At 48.5% G+C, this 27,576-nt stretch overlaps 1 protein-coding gene across 1 annotated transcript in view; it reads right to left on the reverse strand.

Annotated features, from left to right (window-relative positions):
• Positions 1-1,736: 1,736 nt before the first annotated feature.
• SART1 (spliceosome associated factor 1, recruiter of U4/U6.U5 tri-snRNP) overlaps positions 1,737-27,576 on the reverse strand; it is a 30,650-nt gene continuing 4,810 nt past the window's right edge. Inside the window, exons 2-20 of the mRNA XM_039359898.1 lie at positions 26,709-26,766; positions 25,109-25,164; positions 20,741-20,867; positions 19,827-19,932; positions 18,084-18,161; positions 16,613-16,712; positions 16,327-16,472; positions 14,441-14,647; positions 14,074-14,192; positions 11,644-11,801; positions 10,385-10,515; positions 9,981-10,151; positions 8,226-8,336; positions 7,805-7,892; positions 7,344-7,434; positions 5,976-6,111; positions 5,311-5,400; positions 2,583-2,704; positions 1,737-1,975 (exon numbers count right to left, since the gene is read on the reverse strand). Of these exons, the coding sequence (XP_039215832.1) occupies positions 1,957-1,975; positions 2,583-2,704; positions 5,311-5,400; positions 5,976-6,111; positions 7,344-7,434; positions 7,805-7,892; positions 8,226-8,336; positions 9,981-10,151; positions 10,385-10,515; positions 11,644-11,801; positions 14,074-14,192; positions 14,441-14,647; positions 16,327-16,472; positions 16,613-16,712; positions 18,084-18,161; positions 19,827-19,932; positions 20,741-20,867; positions 25,109-25,164; positions 26,709-26,766 (2,114 nt within the window). The 3' untranslated portion in view covers positions 1,737-1,956. The remainder of the gene's footprint in view (positions 1,976-2,582; positions 2,705-5,310; positions 5,401-5,975; positions 6,112-7,343; positions 7,435-7,804; positions 7,893-8,225; positions 8,337-9,980; positions 10,152-10,384; positions 10,516-11,643; positions 11,802-14,073; positions 14,193-14,440; positions 14,648-16,326; positions 16,473-16,612; positions 16,713-18,083; positions 18,162-19,826; positions 19,933-20,740; positions 20,868-25,108; positions 25,165-26,708; positions 26,767-27,576) is intronic.

Below are 27,576 nucleotides of genomic sequence, written 5' to 3' on the forward strand. Positions count from 1 at the left end.
TGCTGTAAGTCAAGGACCACCAGTAAAAGTTCCTTGCCTTAAGCATTCGTTTAGTGACTGCTCAAAGTTACAACAAGTGACTTACAACTGACCCTTGCACTTACAACTGTTGCAGGCGCTTGACAGGCAGGCATTTAACAATGGAGTCACGTGACCCACATTTGCAACCTTCCCAACCAGCTTCTGATACGCAAAGAAAGCCGGATTCACGTAACAACCACATGATTCCTTAAGAACAAGAGGGATTCACTCATCTGTGGCAAAAAAAAAAAAAAATTCAGGCGCCTCTCACTTCACTGCCTTGCTTAGCAACAGAAATTCTGGCTTGCTATTGTGGTACTTGAGGATTACCTGTAGCTTGATGAACAGACACAAGGACTCAGCTATAAAAAGTTACAAATGGCAGCCATGGTTTGTTTCACCCTTTTTTCTCCAAGTGTTTCTGAACAGTAGAATAATTTTCCTGACATTTCTAACACTGTTGTTGTTGTTGTTAAATGCGAAGTCGTGTCCAACCCATCGCGACCCCATGGACAACGTTCCTCCAGGTCTTCCTGTCCTCTACCATCTTCTGGAGTCCATTTAAGTTCACACCTGCTGCTTCAGTGACTCCATCCAGCCATCTCATTCTCTGTCGTCCCCTTCTTCTATTGCCCTCAATCTTTCCCAGCATTAGGCTCTTCTCCAGTAAGTCCTTCCTTCTCATTAGGTGGCCAAAGTATTTGAGTTTCAACTTCAGGATCTGGCCTTCTAAAGAGCAGTCGGGGTTGATCTCTTCTAGGACTGACCGGTTTGAACGCCTTGCAGTCCAAGGGACTCGCAGGAGTCTTCTCCAGCACCATAGTTCAAAGGCCTCAAGTCTTTGGCGCTCAGCCTTTCTTATGGTCCAACTTTCACAGCCATCCATTGCAACTGGGAAAACCATGGCCTGGACTATACGCACTTTTGTTGGCAGGGTGATGTCTCTGCTTTTTAGTATGCTGTCTAGATTTGCCATAGCTTTCCTCCCCAGGAGCAAGCGTCTTTTAATTTCTTGGCTGCAGTCCCCACCTGAGGTGATATTGGAGCCCAGAAAAATAAAATCTGTCACTACCTCCATTTCTTCCCCATCTATTTGCCAGGAATTGAGAGGGCCGGATGCCATGATTTGGGTTTTCTTAATGTTGAGTTTCAAGCCAACTTTTGCACTCTCCTTCTTCACCCACATCAAGAGGCTCTTTAGTTCCTCTTCGCTTTCTTTTCTAACACTAGAATTCCTTATATTAGAAGAGAATATTTATGGCTCAGGGCTGAACTGTGGGCTCCTTGGTGCTCTGTCAACTTTTTCCTGCAGAAGTTTCATTATCCATTCCTAGCACTGATGGCGTTATCTAATTGGGTGATGAAACGTCTGCAAGAAAACTACCAAGCTCGGAGAGCACCGAGGATCCCACATTCCCATACTCTACTATATATAAATCCATTTAATGTGGAATGATGCATCTTTGAAACATGATTGGATGTGCTTGCATAATGCTAACTCACAGTTAGGGGAATCAGTTTATTCAGTGAGCCCAGCCATGAAATTGGGTAACTGATCCCTCCAACCAAACAGCCACTGGAAGCCAGGCTGAAGAAAAAGCTGCAGTTTTCCTTCTTTAACCGCATAGGAAAAGTCCATCCAATGTATTCTCTCCTGCACCCCAAAACTTCAAAATTATTCCACCGCTGAATGCAGCAAGAAAAGGCTTCAACAATGAGGTCTCAGCTATTTTTATTACAGCGATTTGGTTTCACACAGGGATATAAAAAGCTGCTTAAAAACTCAGCCCCACAACTATGTACACAGAAGAGCGGTGAGTGCAGCGTTAGGTGGACGAGACTCCCACCGGAAGCAACAGATGGAGACAATCCTTGCACATCCCGCAAGCACAACAGCGTCCAAAGCGTTCCCACCGGCAACAGGAAGCCGGTGCTTCACTTGGTGATGGTGTTTCTGGAGAGAAAGAACACAAATTAGTGAAAGACGCGCAGGAAAGTCCTCTCCACCCACCCAATTGGGAAAAGTCTTTTAGTTGAGTCCTTCTCAGGATGTCCTAACCAGCGGTGTCCAATCTTTGCAATTTTTAAGACTGGTGACTTCAACTCCATGCTGGCTGGGGAATTCTGGGAGTTGTAAAGTTGCTAAGATTGGAAACCTCTGGTTTAGAACATCATCCTGAAGTTGGTGTCCTCCAGGGATGCTGCAACCACATCTGGGGTCTTGGACCAACCAGTGGGGAGCACATTCATCCTCTTGAGATGCCAAGTTAAGAGGAATGACTAGAAGAGATTTCAGATGCAAATAGATGTTCCTCAAATTCCTTTTCCTGCAGGGGGGCCTTATCCAAATAAAGGGAGGAATAAACACCAGCCGGTATTGCCTTTTCCCCATAATTCTTCGCTCCACTCCCCAACGAAAGCGAACATAGGAAGGAATGGTAGAGGACAGCCAAGCAAGCCATTCTGGGGATTTGACTTCAGAGAAGACCACCGCATCTTGGGCTGGTGCCCAGCTGTCAAAATCAGCCCCCTCCCCAGGCGTGCCCCCCTGACGTCCTTACGCATTCATGCTCTTCCCGCTACCGCTGAGCACGATGTACGGCGTCTTCTGAGCTTTCTGCTTCTCCTGGAGCAAAGCCACCGTGCCCAGTGGGGTGTCACTGGAGCTCATCTTCTTCAAGAGCTGGAAAACAGGAGAGCAGACAATATTCTCTGCGCCCTGCTCTCCCCTCACAGCTGGGGTTGACTATAGCAGCGCCGCCCCCCCCACCTTTTGGGCACCAGGGACCGGTTCCACGGAAAAAGGTTTTTCCCCGGATCGGAAGGATGTGGTTTTGCATGTTGCCTGCATCCCACGGATGGGGCTTCGCTTGTTTGAAGGCCATACATCTTAAAATTGCCAGTGTTGAGAAACAATGCTCTTTAATATCCCATTAAAATTTTTTTGTGTGTAACCTTTAGTTCAGTGGTTCTCAACCTTTTTAATGCCGCGACCCCCAACCGGTCATAAGTCGAGGACTACTCAACCGGTTGTAAGTCGAGGACTACTCAACCGGTCCTAAGTCGAGGACTACTCAACTGGTGCAGCACCGTTTGCAGAATGGGACTTTTGGCGGGCTCAGCAGGGCAGAGACAGCCTGGACAATTCCTATTGGCTTTGGAAAGCCAATAGAATGAGACTCTATTCAAGAGAGTCTATTCTATTGGCTTTCAAAAGCCAATAGAATAAAAGGGAGGAGCACAGCTAAGGAAAAGGGGGGGGGAAAATGGCAGATCGCGTTGTTTGGCGACCCCCGTGAAATGATCGTTCGACCCCAAATGGGGTCCTGACCCACAGGTTGAGAACAACTGCTTTAGTTGGACAAAAGGTTGCATTGTAGGGCAAAAAGGTTTCAGCCCAGGGATCTCGGGGGCTAACTTGACAGAGCGCATCTAAAATCCGTGACACAGGACTCCAAAGGGAAATCTGGCAAATTGCATTAAGCAGTTTATGATCTAAAAATTATCATATATTACAGGTAGTCCTCAGCTTACAACAACTGAGCCCAAAATTTCTGTTGCTAAGCAAGACAGTTGTTAAGTGAGTTTTGCCCCTTTTTTACAACTTTTCTTGCACGGTTCTTACATGAATTTCTGCAGCTGTTAAGTTAATCACACGTTTGTTGAGTGAATCTGTCTTCCCCAATAATTTTGCTTGTCAGAAGATCACAACGGGATCACATGACCCCTATGCAACCACTATAAATATGACCCAGTTGCCAAGCATCTGAATTCTGATCACGTGACCACATGGGGATGCTGCAATACTTTTAAGTGTGAAAAATGGTCATAAGTCACGCTTTTTCAGTATCACTGTGACTTTGAACAGAAAGGCTGTAAGCGACATAACCTCTCTATGACACAACACAACAAGCCATAAAGCATTTCCAGGGTGGTGCTGATATTTGGCTGTACCACCCAGTTCAGCCTGGGCTACTTTCAAGGCAAGTCCTTCTCGGAATATCTCCCTGACGGTTTTTTTTTTTTAAGGAACTTTTCAAATACATGACGAGGTTGAAGGGACGGAGGAATCTGATAAGGGAAATATCTCAAAAAATGACCCTCTGCTTCCAGTGCACCCTCTCTGGCACCGCCCTCTCCTCTGGAACAGCCAGCTCTGGGCACCCTAACCCTTTCCCCTGGTTTTCAGAAAGCCCTTTAAAAAGTGGCCGTTTCCAAAGGCCACAAAATCAGCCACGTTATTTATTTATTTATTTATGAGACTTATATACCGCTTTAAGTGCAAGCACTCTCTAAGCGGTGTACACCAGTAAGCAATGTATATATATATATATATTTACATTGCCCCCAACAATCTGGGTCCTCATTTTACCTACCCTGGAAGGATGGAAGGCTGAGTCAACCTTGAGCCGGTGAGATTTGAACCGCTGACCTGCTGAACAACAGTCAGCTAAAGTGGCCTGCAGTACTGCACCTCTAACGGCTGCGCCACCTCGTTAGGACTGCTCCCTCCGCTGTGGGACGGTGCTTCCCTTGGGAGCTAAGGATTCTTTTACTCCGAATGGCTCAAAGTTGCTTCTCAAAGAGCAACTGGACTTCCTTTTTTTCTCTCTCTCTCTTTTGCTTGGAAATGTTTCGCTTCTCATCCAAGAAGCTTTTTCAGTTCAAGGAAAAAAAAAAAATAAGGAAGTCCAGTTTATTTATTTATGAGACTTATATACCGCTTTAAGTGCAAGCACTCTCTAAGCGGTGTACACCAGTAAGCAATGTGTATGTATATGTATATATATATGTATATATATATATATATATATATATATATAATATATATATATATATATATATATTTAATTACCCCCAACAATCTGGGTCCTCATTTTAACCTACCCGGAAGGATGGAAGGCTGAGTCAACCTTGAGCCGGTGAGATTTGAACCGCTGACCTGCTGAACACAGTCAGCTAAAGTGGCCTGCAGTACTGCACTCTAACTGCTGCGCCACCTCGGCTCTTTCCTTTTTGAAAAGCCCCTTTGGGACAACCGTGAGCCGGACGGCTGAGGACCACCAATAAACAGGGGCTGCTGATGCTTACGACCTTTAACAGTTTTAGTGCTTAGCTTAATGGTCTCTCTTAATCTGAATGTTTGTAGCTGAGAACGGTGCTCTGTTCAAAGCCGTTTTCAACTGGAGGGCTTGTCTGGATGAAGGGACGAAGTAGACCGGCCTCTCAACAAAAACCCTGGCTTCCACACCAGGGGACCTCCCCTGCCCCTTCCTCCCCACCACTCACCGCCTCCTCGTCCAGTTTCTTCATGCGCCGTTCGGTCTTCATCTTCCCAGAGCCCTTGCCGTGGAAGCGGTGAGACAGCTGGCGGAAGGCCTGCGACACCAAGAGCCCCGGTTAAGAGGCAGACAGACCCCCCCCTTCTCTATAGGGTGGGCACTGAGGCAAGGAAGAAGGCTAGGGCTTGTGGTCCACATAGTGACGTGGGGAATTTGGTCTAAGGGCAAAGGCTAGAAAGCAGAAGACGGTGAGTTCTAGTCCTGCCTTAGGCCTGAAAGACAGCTGAGTGACTTTGGGCCAGTCACCAGGAGACTTGAGTTCTAGTCCTGCCTTGGGCATGAAAGCCGACTGGGTTGATTTTGTATGGAAAATAGGAGGAGGAAGCAGCAGCATGAGGTATGTCTGCCGCCTTGCGTTAGTTGTGAAGTAACAAAGGCAGAATAAAAATCAAATAATAAATAGACAAACAGGCTCCAATCCATTTTGATCTTGGAAAGAGGTATCCATGAAGTCTTAAGCATCTGATTCTTACAGTATGAGTGGACTCACTTGGAATAATAATTAAAATAGCAGGATTAGCAGCAGAAGTTCTGCCCTGGGAGGAAGGGAAACGGTTACGTCAACTCTCCTTTGGAAGGGGGCGCTGGGAGTGGGGTGGGGGTTCCCAGTACCTCCTTGGGGGTGAGCTTGCGCCCCGTCTCGTCCACGTATTCTATCTTCACGTCTGGTTTGTAGCCATCTTTTTCCTTGAAGTCCTGCGTGAATCCCCGATATTCCTCCCGCCGGCTGTACTTGTCATCGATGGCCCTGGGGCAGGACGACAGGCAGCCGTCTCAGCTTCCCTGGCAACCCCATTGGCTTAGCCAAGGCAAAGGGCGGAGCAGGTGCTCGATCCCACACCCTCCCCAGATACACCTTTCACTTCTATAACACAATACTGGGCGTCCTCGACTTACGACAACAATTGGGAAGAAACTTTCTGTTGCTAACCAAGGAGCTTAGATGAGCCACACCTGATTTTACAACTCTGTTTGCCATGTTGTGAAGCGAGTCACTGCAGTTGTTAAATGAATCCAGCTTCCCCCATTGGCTTTGCTTGTCGGAAGCTGGCTGGGAAGGTCACAAAAGGTGGTCATCTCTCTCTCTCTCTCTCTCTCTCTCTCTCTCTCTCTCTCTCTCACACACACACACACACACACACACACACACACACACACACACACACACGATGTCAACGCTGCAAATATTGTATATTCTTGCTTTTGACAATATGCAGACTTGTCTGGTAATTATGGGGTTAATACAGAGCAGAAGGGGGGTGGGGGTAAAGCCCGGGAAAGAAAGAGGAAGGAAACCTTTGACCTTCACACTAATTGGATAATGTGAGATATGACGGCTAATTTAGGGAGGGAACACGCTGATAATTGAACTGCTCAGAGGAAGAGAACTTAGATCCTAGCATCCCTCCGTTGTGCCTGTGCCGACATTTTGTAACAATAAAAGGCTTTTAGGAAAATCAATGCCTGGAAGTTCTTTGGAATGTTTCATTAGCCGGAACCACAACACACACACGCACACACACACCGGGATGCTGCAACCATGCTAAATACATGCTGGTTGCCAATCATCTAAACTCCTCATGGGAGGCTGTGGAGATGCTGCATCTAGCGTGAGTATGAAGACCAGTTGCCAGTCCCTTTACTCACTGCCGGGGTAAGGGGAGGACCAACTGTATCAAGGCTTCTCCTGGTCCAGCGAGGACCATCTCTGCTCTCGAAACCTGACTTCTGACTTAGTTACTTGGCCAAGTGTGGTTAGGCCCACAAAGGAATTTCTCTCTGGTAGAGAAGCGCTCAGCGTGCTTGCGAACAACAAAAAGAATAGAATAATACCAAAGTGTACGGCCAATGAAAGGGAGAGGTAGACAATAATAAAGGAGATAAAATAATAAATGAATAACGAAAGAATGTGAACATGAAAGGGATGAATGAAGTGGTAAAAGGCTGCCAGGGAGACCGTCTCCCTCCTGGCCCACTCACATCTTGTCCTCAATGCAATAAACGGCCGAGGGCAGCGACTTGTTCGGCGCCTTCACCCGTGCCACCTTCTGCACCGTGGTCTCCAGCAAGCCTGGAGAAAGAAAGAAAGAAAGAAAGAAAGAAAGAAAGAGAAAGAGAAAAGAAAGAAAGAAAGAAGAAAGAAAGAGAAAGAGAAAGAAAGAAGAAAGAAAGAAAGAAAAAGAGAGAAAGAGAGAGAGAGAGAAAGAAAGAAAGAAAGAAAGAAAGAAAGAAAGAAAGAAAGAAAGAAAGAAAGAAAGAAAGAAAGAAAGAAAGAAAGAAAGAGCCAGGGGAAGGGGCGGCAGCCTGTAACCCACACCTCCAGCCACACAGGAACCAAGAAAAGGCATCTGCAGCTCTAGGCAAGGCTGCACAAGGAAGGGCCCTTCCCAGTCCGCACCCAGGGCACCGTCCCGCTGAGGGCCGATCCGCTCTCTGCTTACCTTTGTTCTGGCACAGCATCAGGGCAGCGCCCAGGCCCCGGTTGACGATGGGTTCCTCATCCAGGATGGTGGTGGATGAGGTGAAGAACTGCATACCAGAGGAAGAGAGGTTTGATCAGCGGTGCAGCCCTTCAAACAAGCCAACATCAACCTCCTTGGCTGGCTGGACCGTGGCTGAGGATCCTGAGAGTGCAGCGTTTCTCAAACTCGCCCACTTGAAGAGGGGTGGACTTCAACCCCCCGAGTTTCCCAGGCAGCAGAGAATTCTGGCAGCTGAAGTTTACCCATCTTCAAGTGGCTGAGACTGAGAAACAGTGATGTATCATCTAGCGCAGCGTTTCTCATCGTGACAACTTGAAGACGAGCGCACTTCAACTCCCAGCATCCCAGCCAGCTTTTGAGACCCCCACGTCCTACGTACGTCCTGCTGGTTCTTCTCCTCATCCAGGTTGACCGTGCTCCAGCCAATGTTCTCCTCGCCATCTGAGTCAGAGCCGCCGGTGGCTGACCTCTCGTCGTCACGTTCAAAGTCCTGAGAGATGGGGGGGGGAAAGGGGGGAAACATGAGGAAGGATTGTCTGGGTGTGAGGAGGACCCCGACTGGCTGCGCAAGAAAACCCCTGTTCCTCTAAAGAGGCAGATATCCCAAATCTTGGAAAGCTAGCTCCATGTTTCTCAACCTCAGCAGCTTTAAGATGGGTGGACTTCAACTCCCAGAATTCCCCAGCCAGCACGGGAGTTGAAGTCTAGCCATCTTCAAGGGGTCAAGGTTGAGAAACACTGCTGTAAGATAAAAGGCCAGGAGTCTCAAATCATGTCCTTAAAGCAGTGGTTCTCAACCTTTTTAATGCCGCGACCCCCAACCAGTCGTAAGTCGAGGACTACTCAACTGGTGCAGCACCGTTTGCAGAATGGGACATTTGGCGGGCTCAGCAGGGCAGAGACAGCCTGGACAATTCCTATTGGCTTTGGAAAGCCAATAGAATTAGACTCTATTCAAGAGAGTCTATTCTATTGGCTTTCAAATGTCAATAGAATAAAAGGGAGCAGCACAGCTAAGGAAAAGGGGAAAAAAAATGGCGGACTGCGTTGTTTGGCGACCCCCGTGAAATGGTCGTTCGACCCCAAATGGGGTCCCGACCCACAGGTGGAGAACCACTGCCTTGAAGCAAGACACCTCCCCCCCCCATCGAGTCTTCATTTTTATTTATCAAATTTAGAAATCTCCCGTCTCCCTCACGGAGGGACTCTTGACTCGGCCGTCCTCCTTTTGGAGGCGCAGATGGTCCTCAACGTACAACCACAATTGGGACCAGAATTTCCAAATTGAGTTATTAAGTGAATCGTGTCCGATTTTATGATCCCCATTAGCCTCCATTGTTAAGTGAATCACTACAGTTGTGAAATGAAGTCAGGATGCAAAGAGAGATCATAAGACACACACACACACACCCCCCAGGATGCTGCAACTGTCTTGAACACATGCCGGTTGCCAAGCTCCCAAATTCTGATCATGTGACCGTGGGGGAGGCCGCAACGGTCGCAAATCAAATTTATACAGCCGCCCATCTCAGGGGCTGCCATAAAGAAGAGGGAATCAAGCTATTCTCCAAGGCACCTGAAGGCAGGACAAGAAGCAACGGGTAGAAACGAATCAAGGACAGAAGCAACCTAGAACTAAGGAGAAACTTCCTGACAGTTAGAACAATTCACCAGTGGAACAACCTGCCTCCAGAAGCGGTGAATGCTCCAACACTGGAACTTTTTAAGAAGAGACTGGACAGCCATTTGTCCGAAATGGTGTAGGGTTTCCTGCCCGAGCAGGGGGTTGGACTAGATGACCTCCAAGGTCCCTTCCAACTTTACTACTATTATTATTATCTCACCAAAGGAGATGGAATCACGTGACAACCAGCCGCTTGAGCTGGACCCAGAAGCAAATCAGCAGCCAATGCAGCTTCCCGCAAGAGAGGTGACACGTGTGTAAACACAAAACTGTGCAGGGAGCTGCATGCTGAACCAACTGGAGCTTCCAGATCCTTTCCACGTACAGCGCATTGCAGTAGTCTAGACGGGAGGCGACCGCAGTGTGGGCGAGTGTGCCTACTGCCGCTCCTCTCAAAAGTGTATCCCTCAAGCCTGCCCTCTAAACTAGCCCCCCTCCCCAAAGTCTTACCAGGAGTTCCTCCTGCTCCTCCCGGTTCCCCGCCAGCCCGTAGGTGGGGATCTCCCCCAGCGTGCGGCAGAATTCAGAGGTGGCGTTGAAGACGATGGCCCCCTTCTTCTCCAGCTCAGCATCGTCCTCCTGGCTCCGGTTGCGCCCCAGGGTCCGCACGATCTCGACCACCTGGGAAGGCCAGGCGGGGTGGGAGAGGTCAGCCCCGGGGGGGGGTCAAACAAGGCTGACCGTGCTTAACCGACAGGCCCCACCAGCCCTTGGGTCAGGTTGAAATGGTGAGAGGGGGGCCGGGGGCTGGTGGGAGGGGACAGCCGCTCCATTCTGCCCCAGTTCAGGTTGCAAAGGCACCAGTGCCCCCCCCACCTGGGGCCAGGCCTCTGCCCTTCCTTGCACGCCCTCACCTTTTCTCCGCTGTCCTTCAACTGCTGGATCTGCCTCAGCTTCCGCCCCTTCTCCAGCTGCTTCTGCAGCTCCATCTCGGCCTCGTCTTCCTCCAGGGCAGGCGGAGAGTCGGGGCCTGGCCTGGCCTCCTCTGGCCACACAGGGAAAGACAGTCGGGTTTTAGCGGCTCTGTGAGCTCCACGCTCCTCTCTTCAGCCCTGGAGGGTCATCCCTTTGAGTCCAGGCCTGACCCAGGATCCTCGTTGGCTTAAACACCAGCAGTGCTCAGCGCTGGTTGCCAGGGAGGAAGTGGTGGGGTCCCTGGTGCTCCCTGAACTTGGTTGTTTTCTTGCAGACGTTGCCTTGCCCAACTAGGTAACACCATCAGTGTGAGTGTTGAGTTTGTCCACCTATGCGTATGTGTGTGTAGGTGGGGATATTTCTAGCTGGATAATGAAATGTCTGCACAAAGACAAGCGACCTCCAGAGGCACCAAGGTTCAACCCCAGTTTAACTCTGAGCTACAGAGATTGTCTTCTACCGAAAACAGGAAACTGCTCAGTCCCTCCTTCCTTCCCACCCACATCAATCATCAATCATCATCATCGCAACAGTCCTTAGACCAGTGGTTCTCAACCGTTTTAATGTCGCGACCCCCAACCGGTCGTAAGTCAAGGACTACTCAACCTGTCATAAGTCGAGGACTACTCAACTGGTGCAGCACCGTTTGCAGAATGGGACTTTTGGCGGGCTCAGCAGGGCAGAGACAGCCTGGACAATTCCTATTGGCTTTGGAAAGCCAATAGAATGAGACTCTATTCAAGAGAGTCTATTCTATTGGCTTTCAAAAGCCAATAGAATAAAAGGGAGCAGCACAGCTAAGGGGGGAAAAAATGGCGGACTGCATTGTTTGGCGACCCCCGTGAAATAGTCGTTCAACCCTAAATGGGGTCCCGACCCACAGGTTGAGAACCACTGCCTTAGACTTATATACCGCTTCACAGTGCTTTACAGCCCTCTCTTAAGCGGTTTACAAAGTCAGCCTCTTGCCCCCAGCGATCTGGGTCCTCACTTAATCGACCTCAGAAGGATGGAAGGTTGAGTCGACTTTCAGCCGGCCATAATCGAACTGCTGGCAGTGGGCAGAGTCAGCCTGCAATACTGCATTCTAGCCACTGTGCCCCCACAGCTCTTACATCCAGATGGAATGCATCCGTCCACTCCAGGTGCCGTCTTAGTTCCCCAAGTGTTTTAATTTCAGTGATCCAGCGATCCTCACCATCCTCGCTGCTGATCTCCATTTTTTCTACCCGGATGTCATCTGACTGGATCAGCTGCTCTCCTGCCCCATTTCTCCTGGTGACCAGGGATCCCTCTTCTTCTTCCTCCTCCTCTTCCTCTTTCACAGACGCCCGCCGTTTACCTCGGCCCCGGGTCCTAGGGAGGCAGGACAAAGTGGATCAGGCCTGATAAGAAGGGGAGGGTCCATCTAAAGAAGCTCCCCTCTCGGGATCAAGATGGGGCTCACCTGGGTTAAGGCCCTAACACCTGAACTGCGACCCACACTTGCTCAGGAGTCTGTGTGAACACAGCTCCTGGGATTGCGCATCGTGTGCATGTGGGAGAGAATGGCACGGAGACACAACTGTCCTCCTCTGCCAGCTTTCTGGGCTGAAGAAACACAACCGCGGGGTGAGAAGACAGCTGCACAGGGGTGGTGTTTACACAGGTTTTACTGGGCCATGAAGGATTTGGCAACTGCCCTGAGTTCAACCTGTTTAGCGGAGATGAGATTATCTTGTAGTGCAGACATGTCAAACCCAAGGCCCCGGGGCCAGATGCGGCCTGCAAAGTGGTTTCATGTGGCCCGTGAAGCCATCCTGGAAACAGTGAGGGAACGGCCCCCGCTGCCTTGGCCCTGGCCCAGGGCGGCTGGGAGCCAATGTACAATTTTGCGGTGGCCATCTATGCTGAAACACTTCAGTCTTAGCTCCACAAGACTATCTGGAAACAGCGAGGAACCAGCCCCTGCTGCGTTGGCTTTTCCCCCTGGGTGCATGCTGGGGAGATGTCACCCTTTTTGAGGAATGAAGAAATGCACCATCACCTGGAAGTGGCCAGCAAATGGTCCTCGCCTACTTCATATATCCAGCTTGATGGGCTCTGGGGGAGGGTTTTCGGCAGGCAGTGGGGCGCTCACCTCACAATACCGAGAGGCTGAGCCAGGCGGCACAAATCCCAAAAGAAACGCGAGGCCGCCCAGCTCCCATCCTGCCCAGTTTCAGCAGGCAGCGGGGCGCTCTCCTCACAGTGCCAAGAACTGAGCCGGGTGGCGCGAATCTGATGAGAAGTGCAATGTTGCCTAGCCCCCAGCCTGCCCAGTTTCAGCAGGCAGCAAGGTGCAAAGCTGGCGAGTTTCGCACTGCCTGGCTCAACCTTTCGGTGCTGTGAGGAGAGCGCCCTGCTGCCTGCCGAAACCGGGCAGGCTGAGGGCTGCGCGGCATCGCGCTTCTTTTGGGATCTGAGCCGCCCGGTTCAGCCTCTTGGCGCTGAGAGGAAAGCGCCCTGCTGCCTACCGAAAGCGGCCAGGCTGAGGGCTGGGCAGCATTGCGCAGGTAACATTGACTCTCACTTTGCTCATGGCATCCTCTCCCCCAGAGCCCACCAAGCCAGATATGTGAAGTAGGCGAGGGCCATGTGCTGGCCACTTGCAGGCGATGGTGCATTTCTTCATTCCTCATGAAGGGTGACACCTCCCCAGCTGCCTTTCTTGTCTGTTTTTCTTTCTCCCTCATTTCAAATATTTTCCCACTACTATGTTCGGAAGGAAGGAAGGAAGGAAGGAAGGAAGGAAGGAAGGAAGGAAGGAAGGAAGGAAGGAAGGAAGGAAGGAAGGAAGGAAGGAAGGAAGGAAGGAAGGGTCTGAGGGAAGTCCTGCCTTAGTCCTGCTTTTTCACCATCCCCTTGCCCCCTCCTCCTGGCCTATCCTGGGGGCCTCCCATCCTATTGCTAAGGAAGCTTTGGATACAAAGCCGGGTCTCCTCCCATGGCGAGGGAATGAGCCTCCCTCTGACTCTGCCCTCGTACCCATCATGAGCAACCTGGATAAGGAGAGCAAGCTCAGCAGCAGCAGCCTTGAGGAGGAGGTAAGGGCAGCTGGGTGACCCCTTGGGGAAGTGGGGCTGGGCTTGGTGCCACAGGTGCTCAAGGGCCAGGCTGGGTGTTTGACCTCTGCTGCCCAGGGCTCCGGGCAGTCTGCACCACCATCCAGCCCTCCCACATGGCCTGAGATGAACATGGATCCTCCATGTCTTGGCACTTGCCCTGGTCCCATCCCCTTCTGCAGAGACCCTCAGATCTGTCCCACTCCTGCCCAGGCCCCCACAGGCACCCTTGACGCGAACGATGTAGAGCTGGCCATGCCCACCCAGTAGGCCACACCCACTCCATCCACAACCACCCAGTAGGCCACACCCATCCTGGCCACACACCCCCCAGGGCAACCGCAATGCTGATGCGGCCCTCAATGAAATTAAACACAATTCAACTCCACCCCTGTTGCAGTCCAATTGTGCAAACTCAAACATGGGTCAAGTCACAAGATGGGGAGTCCACCACAGCCAGGGGGTGGGATTTCAAAGCAGCAGACCCTGGGGCTGTTCCTCTGCCCCCCCCCTCGCCCCCAGGCAGCCATGTGGCTGATCCTGACCTGGACCCGAAATCACGCTCGCTGCTCTCAATGGCGAGGAGCAGCAACTCGTCGGCCTTCATCGGCTTCTCCTTCTTGCGTATCTTCTTCACCCGTCGCCTCGTCTTCTTGAAAGTGGTCTGCAGGCCGGAGGGGAGGGGGGAAAGGCGGGCTAAGAGTCCGGCAGGAGGGTCCTTTGGCTGAGCCCACGGCCCCCAAAAACAGCCCCACTGCCCCCCGCCCCCCAGCCCCTCCAAGGTAGGAAACCCAGGCAGCCCAGAACCCCCCATCCAGGCTGGACCCCTTCACCCCCCACCCCAGGGCTTTTCCTGCGACCGTCATCCTCCGGGGTTTGCCTCCCCCAGCACGGGGGTCTCACCCACCCTACCATCTCTTCTGGGGTGTAGTACTCCGAGGCCAGGTGGAGGCTGGGCAGGTCCAGCGACTGGGCCCGAGTCTGCAGGCTGTCCCGGATGCTCTGCAGCTCCCGTTCCCGGGAGCCGTCCGCCATCCCCACCGCGTCCAGCTTGAAGGACTTCTTCTTCTCCCCTTCGATCTCTTCGTCGTACTTGGAGAGGACGCCCTTGTGCTTCAACTGGGGGCAGAAAGTGAGGGTCACGGGGGGAGGGGGAGACTCAAGGCAACCAGCCGGGCTGCAAAAAAGCGGCTTGGCTGGACTCAGGCAGCCAATCCAGCCAGACACCACAATTTGCAAGCCCAAAATTAAACAATCCATGTTATATGCAACAATGAACGTTTGTCCGTCCCATTAGATCTGGAAGACAGGGCTCGCTGTGGGTTCCCTCTGTGGGGCGCTTTCATTTGAGCCCCGGTGGTGCAGTGGTTAGAAGGCAGGGTTGCAGGCTAACTCACTGCCCACTGCCAGCAGTTCGACCCTGACCGGCTCAAGGCTGACTCTGCCTTCCATCCTTCCGAGGTGGGTAAAATGAGGACTCAGATGGTTGGGAAGGGCAAGAGGCTGACTCTATAAACCGCTTAGAGAGGGCTGTAGAGCACTGTGAAGCGGTACGTAAGTGTAAGGGATATTGCTCGTGCTTTTTCTTCCTTCCTTCCTTCCTTCCTTCCTTCCTTCCTTCCTTCCTTCCTTCCTTCCTTCCTTCCTTCCTTCCTTCCTTCCTTCCTTCCTCCCTCCCTCCCTCCCTTCCATGGTACGCAATGGTTAGAATGCAGCATTGAAGGCTGACTCTGCTGACTGCCAGCAGTTCGATCCTGACCGGCTCAAGGCTGACTCAGCTTTCTCTCCTTCCGAGGTGGGTAAAAGGAGGACTCAGATTGTTGGGAAGGGCAAGAGGCTGACTCTATAAACCGCTTAGAGAGGGCTGTAGAGCACTGTGAAGCGGTATATAAGTGTAAGGGATATTGCTCGTGCTTTTTCTCCTTCCTTCCTTCCTTCCTTCCTTCCTTCCTTCCTTCCTTCCTTCCTTCCTTCCTTCCTTCCTTCCTTCCTCCCTCCCTCCCTCCCTCCCTCCCTCCCTTCCATGGTACGCAATGGTTAGAATGCAGCATTGAAGGCTGACTCTGCTGACTGCCAGCAGTTCGATCCTGACTGGCTCAAGGCTGACTCAGCTTTCTCTCCTTCCGAGGTGGGTAAAATGAGGACTCAGATTGTTGAGAAGGGCAAGAGGCTGACTCTGTAAACCACTCGGAGAAGGCTGTAGAGCACTGTGAAGCGGTATATAAGTCTAAGGCAGGGGTTCTCAACCTTTTTAATGCCGCGACCCCCAACCGGTCGTAAGTCGAGGACTACTCAAGTGGTGCAGCACCGTTTGCAGAAGGGGACTTTTGGCGGGCTCAGCAGGGCAGAAACAGCCTGGACAATTCCTATTGGCTTTTGAAAGCCAATAGAATTAGACTCTATTCAAGAGAGTCTGTTCTATTGGCTTTCAAAAGCCAAGAGAATAAAAGGGAGGAGCACAGCTAAGGAAAAGGGGGGGGGGGGAAATGGCGGACTGCGTTGTTTGGCGACCCCCGTGAAATGGTCATTCGACCCCAAATGGGGTCCCGACCCACAGGTTGAGAACCCCTGGTCTAAGGGATCTGACTATTGCTATTTGGCGGATGTCAGAAGGTGTGCCTTCTCTGCTGTGACATCCGCCTTAGGGAAGTCTCTCTCTCTCTCCCTCCCTCATCTGTCTGTCTTTCTGTCTGTGGAACTCTGGGAGTTGAAGTCCACACATCTTAAAGTGGTCAAGGCTGAGAAACACTGTGTTGAAGCTGCTGGGGATCCCAGGAAGAGGACCGAGAGAGACTTACAATCACCATGTCGTCCACGCTCTCCTCTTCTTCGTAAGGTTTGTACTCCGGCTTCTTCTTGCGCAGCTCCACGTTCTTCTTGGCCTTCTCCCTGTCCACCATGTTGACGTTCACCAGCACATCGCCACCCTCCTCCTCCAAGACGCCTACAGGAATGCCAGTGGTCAGCTGGAGGAGAGCTCTGGGGGGCTGCTGCTCCTTCACAGGGACTGGCCCCCAAAACTAGGTGCCACGCCTGCAGGGCCAGCTCTGGAGTGGGGGAAGGTGGCACCTCTTCAGCTCCTACCTTTGTCTTTCAGGGTCAGGACGACAGTCTCTCCTTCCTGGAAGGAGTCGATGGTGTGCTCCACGGTGAGGCCTTTCAGATCCGGGGCGCTGTAGCCCACCTGTTGGCAGCCACAGAGTGGAAAGAGGCGTCAGAAAAGGCAGGGATGGCGTGGAAGGAAACTCCCAGCTTTGGGAAGGCTAGAAACGGCCGTTGTAAATCAAGGGGCCCTCAAAAGATGCATCCTTCTGTAGCAAGAATGCATTTTTTTTATTTGTTTGCTAAATGAATAGTCTTTGTTGGCCAAGTGTGACTGGACGCACAAGGAATTTGTCTCCGGCGCATAAGCTCTCAGTGTACGTGCAAAGAACAAAAGAAAGACGAGAAGGATAATAGCAACCCAGCCCTACTACATGTGGTAAATGTCCTTAGGAATAAGACAGTGATGGCATGGGGGGGGGAAACTGTCTTTGTGTCTTGCGTCCCACCTTAATTATCTTTACAAATGACTCAAGGTAGCAAACACATCCAATGTTCCTTCCTATTTTGCCCACCACAACAACCCTGTGAGGGGTTCTCCACGCCTAACAGAGGACTGTAGATGCCATTCTGAGGCCTCCTATTTAAAGCACGTCTGAAGAGGCTCAGGCCGCCCTTTCGTTGTCCCGTGGGTCCCTGGCGGTCAGCAAGAACCAGGAACCCCTTGAATTCATTTCCTTCACAGAGGTGAAGGCGAGCGATGCAGGGAGTCCTCTCTTCACGACCGAAATTCAGCACCCGAATGTCATCATGGTCGCTAAGCGCGTCACCTGACTTGATTTTACAGGGCTCGTAAAACGTGTCACCCGGGTCATTAAGTGAATCACGTTGTAAGCCACAAGGACACAAATTGCAGTAACATGACTGCGAGAGCCAATCGCCAAGTACCCCAAATACGATCCTGCACACCATAGGGGCCATGTGTGCATAGGGCGTATGTGTGTGTGTGTGTATGTGTGTGTGTGTGTCTGGCAGCTGTAACTTTAAGGAAGGGTTGTAAGTCTTTGTGTCGCAGCCGTTAGAGTGCAGTACTGCAGGCCACTTTAGCTGACTGTGTTCAGCAGGTCAGCGGTTCAAATCTCACCGGCTCAAGGTTGACTCAGCCTTCCATCCTTCCGAGGCAGGTCAAATGAGGACCCAGATTGTTGGGGGCAATGTAAATATATATATATATATACATTGCTTACTGGTGTACACCGCTTAGAGAGTGCTTGCACTTAAAGCGGTATATAAGTCTCATAAATAAATAAATAAATGTAACTTTTCTGGGGGAGGGGGCCCATTGTAAGTTTGAACAGTCGCTCAGTGAGCATCTGTTAAGTGGGAACCACCTGCAGTCAGCAAAACAGGAGCCCTGCGCAGCAGCCTTATCAAGACGCCCTCTCCTTCTGGGAGCACCACTAGGAAAGGGGCTCCTGAGGGCATCTAGCGGGGCTTTCCCCCCCCTCCTCACCTTCTTCTGCTGCCCAAATTCCTCCTCCACGAGACTGCTGATGCCGAACTCCTGGTCCATCTCCTCCAAGAGCTTGGCCTGTTTGAGGAAGGAAGCAAGAGGCACAACCTGAGCGACGGGGAAGGGCTACTCCCAGCGCTCTGAGACAGGTGGCACGGAGAGTCCTCGACTTATGACAACAGTTAGGACACCTGTCGCCAATCCCTGTGGTCAAGTGAGTCATCATCTGAGCGCACCCAATCTTATCCCCTTTTTTTGGGCCGCAATCATTAAGTGAATCGCGCCGGCCGCTAAGTGAATCATGCAGTCGCTAAGGAAAGCGGCTTTCCCCATGGACCGCTGGTCAGAAGCTGGCTGAGAAGTTCATAACTGGTGACCAGGTGACACCGGGATGCTGCAACCATCATAAATCCAGGCGGTTGCCAAGTCTCGGGAGTTTGATCACACGGCCAAAGGGACGCTGCAAAAATGTGAGGACTGGTCATAAATCACTTTTTTCAGCATCGTCGTAACTTCAAAACGGTCGCAAGCCAAGGACTGCCAGCGGGCGTTTAATTTGGGGAAATGCAATACAGGCAGTCCTCGAACTTACAACGGTTCATTTGGTGACCATTCCAAGTTACAAGGGCACCGAACAAAGTGACCTGATGACTGTTTACGACCGTCGCAGCGTTCCCAGGGTCGCGTGATCCAAATCTGGACGACTGGCAAACTGGCCTGTACTTATGACGGTCGCCGTGTCCCGGGGGGTGTCACCTGATCCCCTTTCGCGACCTTCTGACGAGCAAAGTCAACGGGGAAGCCGGATTCACTTAACAACCGTGTTAGTCGCTGCATTGATCCACGTAACAACGGTGGCAAGAAAGTTTGTAAAGTGGGGCAGAACTCACTGGACAACTGTCTTGCTTAGCGGCGGAAATATTGGGCTCAGTTGTAAGTCGAGGAGTACTTGCACATAAGGAAATTCTTGGCCATGGGGCAGACAGCTGACCCCTTCTGGGCTCCTCACCCCATCCAAAGGGTGGGAAGAACAGGAATGGCTAAAAGGGACACTCCTGGAGGACGTGAATCCCTCAGCTCAGGGACCGGCAGCTTCAAGAATGAGGGTAGACACTAGAGAACAGGGCTCTCCAGCTTCGGCAACTTTTAAGATGTGTAGACTTCAACTCCCAGAATTCCCCAGCCAGCAATGTGGACTTGTAGTCCACACATTTTAAAGCTGCCAAGGTTGCAGATCTCTGCTATAAAACAGGGGTCCCCAATCTGTGGGCCGCAGCCCGGTAGTGGCCCGTGGCCTCGCCACTGGGCCGTGGGACAGGCTGGCCGGTGTGCGCGCGTGTGCACACACACCCCCTCACTTGTGCAAGCGCTGTCACTGCAGAGCACAAAAACAGGTTGCCGCACCGTGGGGTGCAAAAGCGGGGCACCGCTGTGCTGCAAGGCACAAAAACAGCCAACGCGCCACGCAGAAACAAGGCACGGCGCCACGCAAGAACAGGGCAGGGCTAGTGAGTATCACATGGGGGCTAGCCCCGCTCCATTTGTGGCACGTGTGTGGTCGCGGCCCCGTGCGCATGTGCCCGCATGCACGCATGTAAAATGCTTCCCTCTCCATTTTCCTCTGGTCTGCCAACTGACAAAGGTTGTTGCCCTCTGCCACAGAAGCTAGTCAAACCTCTGCTCAAGGCAGGCTTCATCGTTCCTTGAGACCCTCCAGTGAGTGAAAAGCCCATCGACACTGACCCTCTTCTCCGCCATCTCTTTCTCCAACTGCAGCTTCCGGCTTCTCTCAATCCAGGCAGCCGTGTCGTCCAGCCAGGGGTCATCTTCACCGAGGGACTTGACTTTCCTAAAGACACAAAAACGCAAGTCCTGTACGGAAAGCTCTGCCCCTGGGACCGAGATGAGCGGGAAAACGGAATTCAGGGCAAACAGGTCAGTATAAGAAAGAACACATGTATAGTCAGCCCAATGCAGGCAGTCCTTGGCTTACAACAGTCTGTTTAATGACCGTTCAGCGTTCCAATGGCCCTGAAAAAAAAGGGACTTATAGCAGTTTTTTCCACTTATGACTGCTGTAGCATCTCCACGGCCACGTGATCAAAACACTTGGCAACCGACTCGTATTTATGGCAGTTGCCGTGTCCCACGTGATCCCCTTTTGTGACCTTCTGACCAGCAAAGCCAAGGGGGGGGGATGCCAAATCCACTTAACGACCGTGTCACTAACTTCACTTCGCTTTAAGAACTGGGGCAAGAAAGGTCGTAAAACAGGCACCGCTCACTTAAACGTCTCACTTAGCCGAGGTGGCGCAGCAGTTCGAGTGCAGTACTGCAGGCCACTTTAGCTGACTGTGTTCAGCAGGTCAGCGGTTCAAATCTCACCGGCTCAAGGTTGACTCAGCCTTCCATCCTTCCGGGTAGGTAAAATGAGGACCCAGATTGTTGGGGGCAATGTAAATATATATATACATTGCTTACTGGTGTACACCGCTTAGAGAGTGCTTGCACTTAAAGCGGTATATAAGTCTCATAAATAAATAAATAAATAAATAAATGGTGAGCTCAATTGTGGTTCGTAAGCCGAGGACCGCCTGTAATTTAGAAGCAGTTTTCAAACGGTCCCACAGTGAAGACAGAAACAGTCGAAAGGCTACCCTAGTTTCTGGTTTAAAAGCCGCTTCTCCTTGGCGGCTGCTAACTTCTCCCGGATGTCCTCTCGCTGCCTGAGGGTGATGGGGTTGATGACCTCCGCAGCCACCGGGTCCTCCTTGCTGCCGGTCTCTGCAGGGGGAGGAGAAGACAAATGTGGATACCAACCGTTTGCTCTGCTGTAGACCAGCTTAGATGAGCACTAAAGGGACTTCGACTCAGTCTTGTCCACGAGTGGCAAACGCAGAAACGGAAAGCCACGGCTTCCAGCTAGGCTAGAGGACAAAATAAGCCAACCAAACTCTTATTTTTTGTAGCAGCCGATTCTGCAGACTTTACGGTGCCTTCGTTCCCCCTCCCAAACCAGGAAGCCAGTTTTGGCTCAGTTGCTTTGCGAACTCAGTTCGATTCCTGCGCTGGAGGGCAAAGAGGTGAGGTGTAAGGACCCACCCCACTTTGCATCTTAAGAAGACAGAACTCTTGGAATATTTCTTCCAACAGGCATCCTTGATTAAGAGAAAATGGTTGCAGGCGTTCTAGACAGGACCTGGGGGCCAAGCCCTACGGTTCAAGGTTTTAGGGGGTCTCCAGTAGCCCCACCCCCCCCCATCATCTTCCAAGGGACAATCCCAGGCTCTACATTTCCACCCCCTTTTCCTTCAGAGAGGAACAGATCAAAGCTGATGGCCCCCGTTCTTATGCTTAGTCCTTTTGGTGATACCCACATTCAAGTCCTTTGAAGTTGTACCAAAGGAAGTGAGGGCCACAAAACCCCTTTGTTCACCCCCCTTCCCCTTCATCGTACGACAGAATCCAGAGAGGGCAGAAATGGGGTTTTCCATAGTCGATAACTAGAGATGAAATATAATTGGATTCTGACGTGAGGTGTGCATTTAACAGAAAACTGGAGACTAAGAACTCCAATTTTCTGCCAAGAGCCAAACCACGGTGCCCTTGTTTTCTTCCTTGCTGTTTCACTTTAAAGCGGGTGGTTAAAAGGGAGAACGTTGGCCATTCTAGAAGCCACGGATTCATTTTACAAGGAAAGCAACTGTTGGTAAGCAGGATGAAGTGGTCCAGCCCAGACCCAAAACCCTTGCCGGTTTAGTGAGAAAACATTATAAACAGCTGCTGAAAAAAGCAGAGAAAATATCTCATGATATCCTACAAGCTTTAAAGAAACACTTTTCCTACCACACAATAATAAATCAGTGACGGGCAAAGTTAACTTTCCTAAATTAACAGAAGATCAGGAAAAAAAGATTAACGGTTTAATTACTAAGGAAGAAATTGTTACAGCTATTAAACAACTGAAAGTGGGCAAAGCGCCGGGTACGGATGGGTTGACATCTATTTATTATAAAGCTTTAGTAGAAGAGATGATTCAACCGTTGTGTGAACTGTTTAATAATTTATTACAGGGGTTAGAGATCCCTCCATCCTGGCGTAATGCATTTATATCATTGATTCCAAAAGATATTCAAGATCTTACTTTGCCTAAAAATTATAGGCCTATATCTCTTTTAAATGTGGATTATAAAATTTTTGCAAAAATTTTAGCTAACAGGCTTATGGGGATCTTGCAGCAGTTTATACATAGGGATCAATCGGGTTTTATAACTGGAAGGTATATGAAGAATAACGTTAGACAAATTATTAATTTATTAGAGTATTTAGAAAAGAATAACCAAGTCTCTGCAGGCCTGATATTTTTGGATGCTGAAAAAGCCTTTGATCAAGTGAATTGGCAGTTTATGCTGTGTTTAATCAAGGAGATGAATTTTTGACAAAATATATTACAAGTATTATCCAATATATATCAAAAACAGACTGCTCAAATTATTGTAAATGGGGGTTTGTCAGAGGCTTTTGTAATAGAAAAAGGAACAAGACAGGGATGCCCGTTGTCTCCGTTATTGTTTGTTTTAACACTGGAAATTTTGTTGATTAAAATTCGGGAGTCTCAAGAAATAAAAGGAATAGAAATTAATAAAAAAGAATATAAATTAAGAGCCTTTGCAGATGACTTGGTTGTTACTTTGTCTCAACCTGTTTCTTCGGTGGTGAAATTATTACAATTGATTCAACAATATGGACGTGTTTCTGGCTTTAAAATTAATAATAATAAGACCAAAATATTAGCTAAAAATATGACTAATGGTGATAAACAGGCTTTAGTTAACTTAACAGACTTTGAAATCGTTGATAAGGTAAAATATTTGGGGGTTACATTATCTGCTTCTAATGTAAAATTGTATAAAAATAATTATGAAAAGCTGTGGATGGAGGTACAGAAGGATTTAAAAAACTGGAATAATTTACAGTTATCCCTTATGGGCAGAATTGCAGTTATTAAAATGAATGTCCTGCCAAAGTTTATTTTTTTGTTTCAAATGTTACCTATTTTAAAGAACGAACGTAATTTAGATGAATGGCAAAAAGGTATTAATAAATTTGTTTGGGCAGGGAAAAAACCAAGGGTGAAACTTAAAATAATGCAAGATTTTCGTGAGAGAGGTGGACTCAAGGTACCAAATATGAAATTGTATTATGATGCTGTAGTATTGACATTGATTAGCGACTGGGTGAATTTAACAAATACAGAAATACTTCATTTGGAAGGCTGGGACCTACTTTTTGGATGGCATGCCTACTTAATATTTAATAAAAAAGTGGATTGGGTTTTTAAGTCTCATATTATAAGAAACTCTTTGCTAAGAGTGTGGAGAAAGTATTATAAAAGTGACTTCAAAATACCATTATGGGCTATACCTCGGCATGCCATAGAAGGTATAAGGAAAGGGGTAAATATGGACAAGGTCTCTTACGTACAGTTACTAAGATGGATGGCCAAGACTGGCAGTTAAAATCTTTGGAAGAATTAACACATGAAAATTTAACTTATTCATGGTTCCAATATAGACAAATAGTGGATAGATGGAAGATGGATTGTAAAACGGGCTGGCTTAGAGAAGATGAAATTTTTTTAAAACAAGTAAGAGATCAAAGGCCAACCCATCTTAAGAGAGTTTATGGGGTTTTAGTGGAATTAGATTCAGAACTTGAACTAGTTAAAGATTGTATGATTAAATGGGCACAGAATATTGGTGAAACGATTTCAATGGATACTTGGTAACTTATTTGGATAAGAAATGTTAAATTCACACAAGCGCAAAATTTAAGAGAGAATTTTTATAAGATGTTTTATAGATGGCACCTTGACCCAAAGAAAATGTCCATTATGTACCCTAATCTACAGCCGAAATGCTGGAGTTGTGGATATTTGGATGCTACCTATTACCATATTTGGTGGACGTGTAAGCATATAAAAGCTTTTTGGATTAAGATATGGTGGAATATTCAAAGAATTTTTAAAAGGAGGGTAAAATTTACTCCGCAATTATTTTTACTAGGTATTGTTATTGACTGTGATGTTAAGGAGGTTATATTGATGTTAAATTTGATTACAGCCGCTAGGTTGTTAATAGGACAATATTGGAAGAAGGAATCTTTGCCTACTTTACAAGAATGGTTTCATAAAGTTTCGTATTTGGCAGAAATGGCAAAGAATTCGGCTTTCTTAAAGGAGCAATCTCAAGAAAAATTTTTTGCGGTATGGGAAAAATGGATAAATTTTATACAACATAATTTGGATATGGGAAAATATTATTTAGCCTTTTTATAATTTGTAATGATTGTTTTTTCTTTCTTTCTTTCTTCTTTTTCTTTTTTTATATATATACATTTTTTATGTATTATTATTCATATATTTTTTTTTTTATATATATATATGCTTTATTCTTCGTCTACTTTCTTCTTTCTTCTTTCTCTCTCTCTCTTCTTTTCTTATTTCTTTTTTTTCTTTTTTAGTATATATTATTCATTTTAAAGTTTATGTTATGTATATTATTATTATATATATTATTACTGTGATTTTTATTATTATTATTAATTATTTTATAAATTGCAAATGTTATTTTTAAAATATTTGTTAAATAATCCTATATTCAGTTCTGGGAAGTCGGGGGGGGTGGGGTGGTTGGGGAGGGGGGGGTGGATTCTTATTTGTAAAACTTTTGAAAAATTTCAATAAAAAAAAAAAAATAATAATAATAAATCAGTGACGCTCCCATCTTGGGTTAGATCAGGGATTCTCAACCTTGGCAACTTTAAGACTTGTGGACTTCAACTCCCAGAATTCCTCAGCCAGCAAAGCTGGCTGAGGAATTCTGGGAGTTGAAGTCCACAAGTCTTAAAGTTGCCAAGGTTGAGAACCCCTGAGTCAGATGAAACAACAGTTTGTCACAGAGGTCTGAAGAAGAAAGGAACCTAAGGCTCCATGGCGAAGGGCAGAAGACAGCGGGCCAACCTACCCTTTTTGACAGTGTTGATTTCCAGAGGCTTCAACCCTAGTTTTGCTCGAAGTTTACTATTGAGAGAGAAAAACAACAACAAAATGCATGTGATCTTGTGCACCCATTGTTGAACCAGACAACAGAATCTCTGTGGGGTCCTGGATGCTCTCTGAGCTTGGTGGGGTTTTTTTGCAAACGTTACCCAACTAGGTAACACCCTCAGTGCTGGGACGGTGGGGGGCGGGGGCGGGCGGGTGGTGTTTCATCTCTGAAAATCAAACAGCAAACAGTAGAACATAGTATCCTAGTGCTGGAAGGGACCTCAGAGGGTTTCTAGTCCAACCCCCTGCTCAAAGCATGAGACTTATACCATCCCAGTCCAATGGTTGTCCAATTCATTCTTGAAAACCTCCAGTGATGGAGCACCCACAGCTTCTGGAGGGAAGCTGTTCCACCGGTTAATTGTTCTGTCAAGAAATTTCTCGTCATTTCCAGGCTGGATCTCCCTCTGACGATAGTCTCATTCATTGCTTATTGTCCTGCCTTCAGGTGCTTTGGAGAATAAGTCAAGCCCCTCTACTCTATGAAAGCCCCACAAATACTGGAAGAGTGCTATCATGTTGCTCCAACCTTCTCTAGTTCCCTCAACCATTCACCATACAATGTAGTCTCTAGTCTAGACCCTTTATCATCTTTGTTGCTCTTCTGAGAACACCTTCTAGGTCTCAGTATGTTTTTTATATCATGGTGACCAGAACTGGACAGAGTACCTCAATCAAGGAACTACCAGCTCAGATAAACTGTAAACAATAGCCTAATCAAGCAACCACCAAGAACGCTCTCACCAATAGTTGTATATAATCAGAGAGCAAACTTCCTCCCTTCTAGCACTGATGATGTTCCCTAGTTGGGTCATGAAATGACTGCAAGAAAAACATCAAGTTCAGAGAGCACCAAGGACTCCATAGTCCTCTTCCTCCTCCTCCTCCTGTCCTAAAACTTCCCTCCTTTCTAGCTCTGATGATGTTCCCTAGTTGGGTCGTGAAACGTCTGCAAGGAAACCACAAAGCTCAGATAACACCAAGCACCCCACAGTCTCTTCCTCCTCTCTACACACCCCACTCCCTTTTAGCACTGAGAGTATCTACCTGGGTCAAGAAATGTCTGCAAGAAAACCACCAAGCTCAGAGAACAACAAGGACCCCACAGATTAACCTTGAGCTACAAATCTCCTCTTCTATTGGAACAGAATCTCTCTAGCACACTGTTAGAGATCTCAAGGAGCTAGTCAGCCTTTTTTTTAAAAATTAACAGATTTCTGTGGGAAAATCCCATTCTTGCGGCCTTTTAGGAAAAGGGTTAAGCTTGGAAGTGGGAAGCATTTCTGCTTTGGTGCAGCTGTTTTTCCCAAGGGCAGACAGTGACCTCTGCTCCCCTCTTCTCTTCCCATCACCACCCACTGAACCCCAGGCCAATCCATTCCTGAAGGCACCAGCGAATTTGCTATCTGATTCCTGCAGCCCTCGCAGCTTTGCACAGGATTAGCTGCAAGAGGGATTTCAGTGATCCACACCTGGGTGGAATCCCAATTTCCCCATGAATTTATTAATTCACTCACTTTGTCTCCTCGATGCTGAGCGAAGCGTCTCCTCCGGAGGAAGACTTTGAGCTAGCAGCTGTTTGGGAATGAAAACAGGGAGGGAATGAGTAACACTGAGTGAACATTACGAGTTGGGAATGATCTAATGGTTTTTGCACAACTTGATATCCAAAAGAGTCAGATTTCAGCTCTTTTGGGACAAAGGATGGGATGTTTTGAGAATTATCTAGCCTGAAGAGAAAAACAAAAGGCTTGCATAGTTGGCAACTTGAATACGTCCAGCAAGGAACTCATACTGAAACAGGCATCGTACCTGAGAAATTACAATGCAATTTGAATATCCAATTTTAAAGGCTCGGAATAGTCCCTCTTCAGCAATCTCTTAAACAGTTTAATTAATTCATTACTAGATCCAGCACACCACAGTTTGATTGCACACACTGATTCTCTCAAATCCACTTTTGCTGTCAATTTAGATCTTGCAGTCTAAGCTGGAATTTTCGCCGCATCAAATGCTTTAGGCTGACAAAGGCAAACTCAGTGATGAAAATAACTGCCTCCCACAACTGGGAGAGGAGGGGCTTCACAACCCACAAACATGGCTGGCTCAGGAATTCTGGGAGTTGAAGCCCACAAGTCATAAAGGGGCTATAGTTGGCCCACCCTTAGTGACATACTTCCTTTGAGCACAGTCTCACCATCATATGACTTAAAAGCAGTTTCCTATTATGGGGTTTGGCTCAGGGGGGAAGATAAATATTTGCCACCATCATTTTTAATGCAAAAAAAAAAAAGTTTAATATAGTATACAACAGAGACAAGCATAGGCAGTCCTTGATTTACTACCACAATTGACCCCAAAATTTCTGTTGCTAAGTAAGACTGT

Source organism: Crotalus tigris, unplaced genomic scaffold (genome assembly GCF_016545835.1).
Source record: "Crotalus tigris isolate CLP2741 ecotype Arizona unplaced genomic scaffold, ASM1654583v1 scf7180000019143.106728444:792265, whole genome shotgun sequence".
Classification (NCBI taxonomy): Eukaryota; Metazoa; Chordata; class Lepidosauria; order Squamata; family Viperidae; genus Crotalus; species Crotalus tigris.